Below are 11,459 nucleotides of genomic sequence, written 5' to 3' on the forward strand. Positions count from 1 at the left end.
TCGTCCGACTACAACTTCTACTCTCACGATCACTTAACTCTTCCAAACTAAACCAAACAGCAAGATATCAAGATAACTTAGGCTACACCCTCGCATGAAACCAAAACGTGGTTTGCATGTAACAAAAGAACAAACGACTAAGGGAAGAAGACTTACCAGCTCAACTTGAAACTTGTTCGGTTCAAGATGAAGCTTGAGACGCCGGGAATGCTTCCACGGTGCCTGAACGGTGATCGGAGTAGAGAATGGTAAGTTACAAAAGAGAGAGAAGGGAGGGTTTTCTAGAGAGAAGAAAGAGGAAGATGGAAGATCAGATTTTGGAAAGAGAGTGCATGCAGAGGAGAGTGGAGTGTTTTTCTGAAAATCCAAGTTTTGCTCCACAGTCGAGAACGAACGTCCCCTCTTCAGTCGACACCTGTTTTCCACTAACTGATATCTCACTCCCCTCAGCTTGACACCTGGCGTTCGTCATTTGAGTGTCGAGCTCCCCTCTTGACACGTGAATTCCACTAAACAATACGTGCGTGAATTTTACTGGTTTCTGACTTTTGATTTTTCTGGTTCTGACACTGTATTTCTTTTTATAATACGTAAAATAAAATTAACCTTTATACCCTATTAACACACAAAACTCACAATATAAAAAATTTAAATAAACCAGTAAGAAAAAGAAGAAAAATATATTAAATGCATTGAATAATGATAATATAAAAAATAACTTTACACTATATTTTATATTTTATTTAAAAAGTATACAAAACTAAAATTAATATAAAAGATTAAAATTTAACTCATTAATATAACTTGATTACGTAATATCTAAATCATAATGAGGTAAATAACACTCAAATTTTATAGACTATAGTAATGTAATTAAATTTAAAATTCTTTATTTATTTTTATTTTATTTAAATTTAAAAATAATTTATAACTTCACATTCAATTTAATATTATGTAAGTAAGTCAAAATAAAAGTATAAGTTCTTTGTAATTTTTCCAACCTTAGTAAATAAATTTTCTAAATGAACAAATCAAACGAATCTGACACGAAATTGTTAGGGAAATGATACTTCGACAACCAGTTTTGAAAACATTTAGACACGGGACACGTGTGTAAATGTGAGCGGTCCACGTTTTTAATGAAAAAGCTGCCGAAATCTGACGTGGCAAGGGGCGGGCAGGTTTAGAAGTTTAGTTTAAAATTTGAAATTCATTTCGAACATTGTAGAGAGAGAACCGCGAACATTGGGAGGGAGGCTGTGACCTAGACAGAGAGAGGCCGAGAGAGTTGGAGAAAGGGAGTTCGAGAGAGAGAGGTCCGACGGAGTGCTTGCCGGGGTACCGCCGGACAACGTTGAAGGCCGTGTCGGAGCTATTCAACCCCTCCAGCCGGTTCCGATTCACGGCCGCCGCAGCTCCGACGTTGGCCAACGAAGCGAAGACGGCATCGTCTTCCGTCCGGCCCAGCGAACTAGGAGCGCGTTCAAGGTCTCGTTTCGTCCCACCTGCTTCCGTCCCTGTCCCGGAGCATCGCCGGAGGGCCGCCGGAGTGTCGACTGTTCGGTGGACGAAAAAGAGGGGTTTAGGTTTCTTTCCCATTTGGGGAGGTTTAGGTTTTGGTTTCTTTCCCATTTTCATGTATTGAACTCAGTCTCTTTGAAATTTTCTAGTTGAATCTGTTTCTCCACTCAAGTTTCTTATTCATTTTACGCTTTAACTGTTCATTGTGCTGCAAGTTTTACTGTTCATTATCTCTTTCACGCTGCCATGGTAGAATTTTATTGTTCATGCTTGCTTTCAGTCGCTGGTTCCATTCAAGTTTGTGTTTCTGGGTTTGCGTTTTAAGCTTAAGTTTAATTTGTGCATGAACGTTCGGTCATACTATGTGTTTTATGGTTCCATTCAAATTTTGATGTTTCAGTCTAAGCGTTCGGTTTTGATGTTTTAGACTGAGCGTTCGGTTTTGGTGTTTTAGTGATTTAAGCGTTCGATCTAAATTTGATATTCTTAGGTTTGAATTTGAAACATTCGGTTTTGGGTGTATTAGTAAGCGGTCGGTTTTGGGTGTATTAGTAAGCGTTCGTCCTAGTTGTGTCAGAGAGCTTTAACGTTCGAACTTGGTTCTGTTTTAACGCTTGTGAGCGTTCGTTCTTAATTTCGATTCTTAGGTTTGAATTTGAAGCGTCCGGTTTTGTGTTCTCAGGTAACGAGCGTTAGCGTTCGATCTTGACATGTGTTAGTGATTGTTTGCGTTCGACCTGGATCGGAGTGTACCTTTTGAACGTTCGGTCTGTGTGTTAGTGAGTGTTAGAGCATTCGGTCGTGTAATGTGAACGGTCGTTCGTTTTCGGTAGCGTTTCCCGTATTGCCCGACCGTCCAAAAAGTAGTGATGTCTGAACACTAACCGCGTTCGGTCGTGTAATGTGAACGGTCGTTCGTTTTCGGTAGCGTTTCCCGTATTGCCCGAGCGTCCTCTAACAAAAACTCGTGTCCGATAAGGACGGACTCCGGCGGCACTCGTGGCTGGTCGGAGGAACACGAACTCCGGCAGCACTCGTTTCTCGAAGTATACCATTAATGTTGACTATCGCTTTTGTATCGGACCAAACCCGCAAACGCAACTACAATTCAAATTCAAAATATAAACAATCAAAAAACTCAGTTTCAAACAAACAAATCAATTTTCAAAACATTTTATGTACTTACATTCTTATAACCTCCTTCTTTTGAGCAATCCATCTACGCCAATTCAATCAAAGTACAATCGACGGGGGAAAAAACCCTAACAAAAGGCCAAGGACCTTACACAGAAGACGGACTGGGTGGGTGGCTCCTCTTGGAACAGCGGCAGCCAAAAACGCGTCGGTGAAGGAATCGGACAACACGGGAAGCCGGCGGAACTCCGGCGGAACTCTGGTCGCCAACAAACCGCGACGCTCGACGGAATCAAAGGAGTCGAAAGAAGACTCGATGGCGGGCTGGGGAGAGAGGTCGACGGACTCTGTCTACGGTTCGGAAATATTACCACAGCCGACGGTCCGGCGACCACCGCAATGCTCCGGTACAGTCGAAGAACCGGCCACCAAAGCACCTCTGCACTCCAAGCAAGCAACCGCGTCGGCCGATTGCAGACGTCAAACGCCTCGAAGGGTGGCTGGGTGCGACGAAGACGTAGACGGAGTCTCTCTCACGGCGCTATCTCACTACCTTTCTGTTTCTCTCTCTACCAAACCCTAAAAATTCAAATTCTGAAAACCACAAATGACCCCCACAACTTCAAACTCGCGTTCTGAATCTTCATTTTCCACGTCAAATTAATTTTTGAAAACCAATTACACGTGCACCAATGGCATTTTGACACGTGGCCCGTGTCAAAATGTTGTCAAAACTTGTTGTCGAAGTATCATTTCCCAAATTGTTAAGGTAAACTTTGCTGAATCCTAAGAAATACAACAAGAAATTAAAATTCCAACATACTATATAAAAGAAAACTATGTGTGTTGTGTGTCTTAGGACTTACTTTCTTTTGTGCGTATAGTTTAAAAAATGAGCTCGAAGCATATTAGAATCATTGTAACCATTAGGCTCAAATCATTATAACAAGATTATGCAACAACAAAATTGTTTCTTTGCATCAAAAGAGAAATAAGCTGAGTGTTAATAGTTTCAGCACGTTAACAACACAAACTGGTTATGATGATAGTGTTGAGTTGAAGATATACAGCAAAAGAAAACCAAAATTTTCATATAAATTCATAAATAACATTAACATTTTCATAATTAAAAAGTTTACTAATTTTCTCAAATATAAGTGCACATGCCTCTATGATCTTCCTTTTTCTATTTCTAAGTAATCTTTTACTTTCTTAAGAAAGTCTGATTTGTATAATCTCTTATAAGCTTATATGGTTTAATATGCTATTATAGTTAGAATAATTCTACTCGTAGACATTGGGTAATATATATAATAACAACGTGAATTTTGAGAAATAATGTTGATGAGAAACTTATATATATACATGTGTGTATGAGGTGATAAAATTACACATTATTCTCGTGTGACATTAAATATCTTTCAATTCCATTATATATTATTTTAATTAAATAAAAATCAATATAAAATACATTTTTGCAAAATATACTATAACATAAATTATCTTATACCTTTATTGTTGTTAGTAATTTTAACAAAATTAAACATAAATTATTACAATTTGATGATTGAATTGGAAAATTTTATTTTTAAAATAATATCATAAATAATATAATATTAGATAAAATATATATTTAAATATCTTATAATTTAAAAAATATCTAAAGCTATAAAAAATTTAATTAATATTAATTAGAAATTAAAATATTTATACGAAAAAGGAGGAGACAATTGTTTTTTTTAATACAAGTACTGTTATTTTATTTCAATAGACAGATTATATTACATACTTAAAATGTTTTAATCTTAAATAATTAAAGTATTCGTTTATAAATTTTAAATATTTTCATTTCTTTTAAAAAAAAATTCTTCAGCAAGCATAATTTTTTTTATCGTAGATATTTTTAAATTACATTTAAAATCGATTCTATCAAGAAGTCTTGCATAATTATTGTTGTTTAAATAGTAGTTCTAAATACTTTTTTTTTTCATGTTCTAGTAAATTTAGGATTTCCAACTCCACAGTAGGTTTATCTTAATTCCGTCTTATTATTTCTTACTTTTGTCCTATTATTTTATACTTTTGCTTCTTTTCTAAAAGCAAAATTTGTAATTCCCCTGTTTCAATACAAAATAAACATGCCGTTGATCCATTTAAAAGAAAAAAAAGTTCCATTACTCGTCGTACTAATTTACAGCTATCTTTAAGGGTATTTTATGAGATAAACGATTAAACTAATCATTCATAATTTTCATTTTATTTTAATAAACTCTTTAAGTTAAAATAACGAATTAAAAAAATGATAAACTATATAATTTACCCAAACAGTAAATAAAAAGATATCATCCTTTGGTTAAGAAATCAGTAGATGAACACAATTTTTTAAAACAAAGGATTCCACAATACAACTTCAGCCCTTATTTTCCTCACTCTACGCAATAAAGTAACAAAAATCGTTAAATAACTTAAACACATTTTTTTTATTCAAAAGACGAAATTAACTAATCTAATCCAGAATAAATATCCTTGCATCAATAAATATAATAAATATATGTAATATTTTATAATATTTAGTGTTGTATAAAGAAAGTAAGAAGATATGGTACAGGAATTTAGAAATTAGAAGTATCAATCCAGACTAGCATAGTTTATATAGAAAATAACAAAAAAAAAAACTGTATGAACATAGAATTGAGAGAATGGAAGAACAGAAAGGAAGAGAAAAGTGCAGCCATTGATCATGGAATACTTACATCACTAACTAACTCAACCTATCTATAAACAGCGTAAAAGAAAAAAGGGGAAACAATTCCCTCTAGGCCCTAACATCATCAACAATACATAAGACCTTTACAAAGCTCAAAGACAAACAGAGATACGAGGTTAGGTATAATACGACATGAAAAAAGGATTGTCGGATTGTGGATTACTGGTAATTAGGTTACCTGGAATGCGGTAAGTGAAGGAATGGTAAAAAAACCACAGGACAGGGCCATCAAACACACAGCCGCCTGTTCCTCTTCTCCCAACATCTTCCACCTCTGTTTCTTCACAACAGAGGATGTCCGGTGCAACACCACCACCTCCTCTCTCTTCCTCGAACAACTCCCTCTCTTCCGGTACCTGATTCCGCAGGCGTTGCACAGAGTCTGCATCAGCAGAATAAAAAAGAAATCAATCAATAATTGAGGCCATAACGAAGAGAAGGATGAAAAACATGAAATAGGAATGAGTGTTGTTGGGCCTTAGGTCCAGCTGGTCCTCCTCTCCACAGAGGAGTCTTGGTGGTTTTGCAATCGGAGCAGCATTTCTTGCTCTCGTTGAGCTCTGGAGAAGACCATTCCTTCAGATCCATCATTACCAATCTGCAATGCAACACTCAATTTATGAATGAATAAAAAAAAACAGCAGTAACCGAATGGATGAGCCAGAGAGTATGAGTGAGGCACCGTACTAATACCGAAACGAATCGCATGCAGCAAAAAGGAAAATGGCCACACAACACAACAACCGACTATGTGAATGTACCTGAAAAACCCTAGTGGTAGCCTTGAATGACCGAAATGCCCTTGTGTCTTTACCCTGGCACGTGTCCGTGTGACGTGTCTGGTTCCCCTACTCACACTGGCACAGTGGGTGAATGGAAATTTCAAGAGGGTTGTATGATTGTATTATGAATCTCAGGAATACATAATGAGAATGAAGGATTATGATTGGTTGAGGAGATTGCATTTAAGCAGAAGCTGATTATGCATAACCATGTCTTAGAGATGAGGTTTGGCTTTGCATGGGACCCAAAATATTTGTAATCAGTAGCAACTTTATTATTTATTTTCTCTGCTACCATTACCATTTTCCAAGATATAATGCAATAGTCACTGTAATCTTTTCAAATTTTACAAGATAATTTATGTTCTTTATGTACAAATACAACAATTAAAACCTTGTATGGATCAGTTATTCATTTAGTAAAAGACTTTTAATTTTACACATACAACAACCTGAGATAAACAACATTACAAAGGAGCACAGAGGGAGGTCATGGTATGAAAGAGCTTAAAAATAAAACACGTAGCTGGAATGTACGAATCACGTGCATGATTCTATCACCAATTTGTTGCAGTTTTTAACTTACATGTATAATATACTCCAAACATTTCTCCAACTTTCTTGAAAAAAGATATCAAAATAATGGAAAGACCTGTCTAAGTTACATTCCGATATTATCAAACTCTTCGAAACAAAAAAAATAATTAGGAATTCAAGGTGGAGGTGAAAAAGGAAAAATATTATCTAGTTAATAGATTGACCATGATTAATTACAATTAATTACTGTATAAAACAAGCTCATATTTTATCTTCCTTAATTTTTTTAATAACGACGAAAAACAATTTGAAAACGTGACTTGACTCCAATAAAATTACCATTTTAAGAAAAAAAAAGTTAAAAATTAAAAATTTGAATGAAAAAAGTTTCACATTAATTAAAAATAATAAAATAAATCGTATAGAAAAAAGTCAAATTTAATAATTTAAAGTTTGGATTAGAAATAATATATTGATATGTTATATAAACTTATTAACAACTCATTAATATTTAATTTTTTATTATCTTCTATAGTTAAAAACCTCACAAAAACTTTTATAATCAAAACATAAAGGGGTCGGCTTGTATAAAATTAATTTGCGAAACTTAGCAGCTAAACTGAATTTAAAAAGAACAAGACTTTAACAATATAATTTGTATACATGGAACTAACTTTATTTTTTTAAGTAATTATTTTTTTACTATGAGAAACTGTAAATAATTTAAAAATTATTCTGATAATTAATACACTAAACTGAAACGAATTTCCAGAGCTATACGCATGAGCAATTAATCATTAAGGAGAAAAAAAGAGGCGTCGGTGAATTGGGAGAGTAGATCTATGCTCTTTCCGATCTCTCACATCATATTAAACATTATGTTTAAATTTAGTGCAACCTAAACTCTTCAAATATAAAACTTTAATTAAACAGAATTGAAGGAACACAACTACCACTAAATCAGGTTTTGGATAATGTTCTGGAAATAAAATATAAATACCTTTACATAGAGTGTTCAGTATTTGTTTGTTTTTTAAGTTCTAAAGCTTTTTTATAATATTTATGCATTTTTTCTTTCGAAATAAATTTACTTTTTGTTAAATTTATTTTCATTTCATTATAGAATTAGGATCGTATTTCAGTTTTACTCAAATCTTATATTTTCTTACAGATTATGGTGGGAAGTCAACTACCTTTATTAGACTATTTTTTATTTATTTTCATCAGTCACTTAATTTTATATAATGTCTATCAGGATATACATTTTTTAGTTTTGAATGATAAGACTATTTATAACTATTAAAACCTATCAGAACACAATTCTTAAATTTTAAGCTATAAAATTATTTTTAAAGATATTGAAAGAACTTGTCAATGTTGAAATTTGATAGTTCTATCCTTGGTTTGGTGACATTTAATTATGGATCTCGATCATATCTCTTGCAACAATATTAATATGTTTTTATGATGAGTTACATGTCAGTCCAACATCGATTAATATTGTATGTTGGATGCTTAAGACTATCATAAGCTATTATGGTTGAAGTAAGTAGCAGTTGTGAACACCTATAATTAAAATGAATATTATTTGTTTGGTTGTTACATTGTGCTGTGATACAAGCTCATTGAAAAATTTTCATTGAGAATAGTTGAAAATCATTCATATCATGCTCTTCATATCTTTGGTCACGTAAGCTCTAAGAGATTATGAAAAGTCATCATTCTTTTTGTAGATCAATTCATATCTTCTACGAGTCTTCCACCAATCGACAAAACTTTTAACCCTTCTTACATGACTCTTCCTATATTATCCATGTTTCAGCGCCTAGCATCTTACTCCCTCTTTTTTTATGTAGGTCTTTCATCTTCATTTACGACGAGGTTTTGCAAGATGAGGAGACATGTGTTCCCTCTATCCCTTTTCTTTATGTTAAAAAATGAATTTTAAGCTTAGTTCAATCTTACAAAATCAACTTGTAAGGTGAGGTTTTCATCCATTTATACACTCCAAATTAATTTTATCTCTAGTCGATGTGAGATTTCCAATGTTAATGATAGCATATTTATGTTTTCATTAAGCCTTTAATCTTAAATCCTTAATTGGTTTTTATGCTTTAAAAAATATTTTAATTAAGATTTGTAATAACTAAATTTATTTAGCATGAGATATAAAAACATGTTAAAAATAGTTTTTGCGTTACATAAATGTTTTTTTTGGATATTTTAAGGTGTTAGAACAACTGCAACTAAGTTGAGTTAATAAAGGTGTGGATAAATTGATTAAAATTTCATGACAAATCCAAGAACAACAAATAATTAAAACCACAAGAAGTCAATCAAGCATTCCATGAAGAAGACAAGAAAAAAGTGAAGAAATTTGGTTAAGCCAAAAAAAGGGATCAAGAAACAAAAATTGGACCTTGCGATTTTCTCTATTTTTTTTTACAAAAAGACTTTGATAATTAATAAATGTTTATGATAAACAATAATTTGGAGAAAATATATCTTTAGATATTTTATTTGATATTTTTAAATAATTACATTATTTAACTATACTAGTAAAAATATTTGTCAAATCCTTTTGAATCTCGTAAGATCTTCTGAAATCTATTTAGATCTTCAAAACAATCAAATATATCTTGAAAATATTAGATTATTTAAAAGATGATGGGAGGAGATTACATTATTAGAAAGAATATTAAAAAGACTTAGGAAAACACAGTAGGGGTGCTTAGGAACCCTTTGGGGAGCCTAATTTATATTTTTATTTTATTTCTACATTCAATAGTAGAGATGGCAAAAAAATCTCCTGGCATAAGTATCCGCAGGTAAAATCCGTGACAGACAGTTACTATCCGCGGATATTTACTATTCACGGGTAACGAGTAGCGGGTATTTTAATACCGACTTCTAAACGAGTGGGTACGAGTAATATACTACCCAACCCGCGCGTACCCGTTACCCGCAAAAAAAAATTATATATTTTTTAATTAAATTTAATTAAAAATAAAATAAAATTATATTTTATTAGGTTAAATTTAATTAAAATTAAATTTTAATTTATATTTAACTTAATTTATTATATTATATATATATATATATATATTTTTTTTTTTTTTTTTTTTTAATTTGATTTAAATTTTATTTTAAAAATATATAAAATATTTTTTTTGCAAGTATCCGCGGGTATTTTCTAAATGGGTATTCGTGCGGATAGTGGGCGAATAATGGGTATAGTTTTATCCGGCGAGTCGAATTGCAGATAAACACTATTCGTACCCGATCCAACCCGACCCATTGTTATCCCTATTCAATTGAGTGTCAAGCCTCTGGATAATTTCTTAATGGATTTTAATGTTAGAATACAATAATTGGTTTGTTCTTTTTTATTATTGTTGTGATTTACTTTTATCTATATATTTTGCTTCTAAATCAAGTAAAAGTAATAATTTTTACATTACAACAAAGTTAGCATGGTGTATGAGTCCAAGATTTTTAATTTTAATTTAGAATTTAGTTTGATTAAATTTTAAAAAAATTATGTGATTGAATGAATTTTTACATAATTAATAATATACTTTAATTAAAGGTGAAAACTTTAATAAGAATTAGTTAATAATGTATATTGTTAATTAGCTTTCTACCTTATAAGAGTAAAAGAATATATATAATTAAGCATATTTAATTGAGAATATATTTTAATTAACCGTGAAAACATCACCAAATAAATTAAAACTTGCGTTAATTAATTTGAAAATATAAGATAATACTTAATTTAACAAATATCCTTATATAACTAATGAGTATTTGTGTCCTAAGTCCTATGAAATTAAAAGGTAATGATTATAAAAATTACTTTTTGTACAAAGTCATATGAATACTTTATTTAGTTTAAGTGGAATGTTATTGTTAGATTTTTTTTCTTTTTCTTTTTTGAATTGGCAACGTTAATGGTTATTATTTATTAATGGGAGGAGTTAAATCCATTATCTCTCTCATCCTTCTTTCCAGATTCATTAAACCAACATTATATTTTTCAAGTATTAGTAAAAAAATTGAACTCAGCCTCTTTCATTTTTTTTTTTAATTTTACCATTAAGTCAATCTTATATTTCCACACTATTAATAAATTAGTTGAAGTAAAACGATATATATATATATATATATATATATATATATATATATATATATATATATATATATATATATATATATATATATATATATATATATATGAGGATAAGAAAGTAGTGTGTTTTTAAAATAAACGAATGTTAATTTGTTTTACTCTTATGTAGATAAATATCATAACATTTATTTTTTTCATTTATTTAAATTTATTGTCTTGCTAAAGGTGACATAATTTCTGTGTACATTGTGGGAAATCTTCTCAATTCAAATGGAAAGTTATTTAGACGAGCAGAACTCGTTTTTGTAATGCTGACATTTCCAAGGTCATGCCTCATTTAGATTCAAATTTAAAAAATCATATAGGAATCGATTAGAATTATACACCGAACCGAACACCAGATATGGATCTAAATATTTCATAAATGAAAATATTATACAGATAGAGGATTTCATAAAGAAGCATAATTTTAGTTATGGACATCAATTAATGTAAGGAGGACGTCTGTAGGACTTTCTATTTTTTTTCGTCCAATTCCATTATTGATTGCTCATCCAGGTCAACGCTTCTCATATCTACATTCCTAAAA

At 31.5% G+C, this 11,459-nt stretch overlaps 1 protein-coding gene across 1 annotated transcript; it reads right to left on the minus strand.

Moving 5' to 3' along the window:
• Positions 1–5,370: 5,370 nt before the first annotated feature.
• Positions 5,371–6,149, minus strand: LOC108328596 (GATA transcription factor 16). The gene is made up of 3 exons (XM_052873673.1): positions 6,105–6,149; positions 5,900–6,020; positions 5,371–5,804 (listed from the first exon to the last, which is right to left on the minus strand). The coding sequence occupies exons 1-3, from the start codon at positions 6,128–6,130 to the stop codon at positions 5,592–5,594; spliced, it is 360 nt and encodes a 119-aa protein (XP_052729633.1). The 5' UTR covers positions 6,131–6,149; the 3' UTR covers positions 5,371–5,591.
• Positions 6,150–11,459: the final 5,310 nt, after the last annotated feature.

Source organism: Vigna angularis, chromosome 2 (assembly GCF_016808095.1).
Source record: "Vigna angularis cultivar LongXiaoDou No.4 chromosome 2, ASM1680809v1, whole genome shotgun sequence".
NCBI classification, from domain to species: Eukaryota; Viridiplantae; Streptophyta; class Magnoliopsida; order Fabales; family Fabaceae; genus Vigna; species Vigna angularis.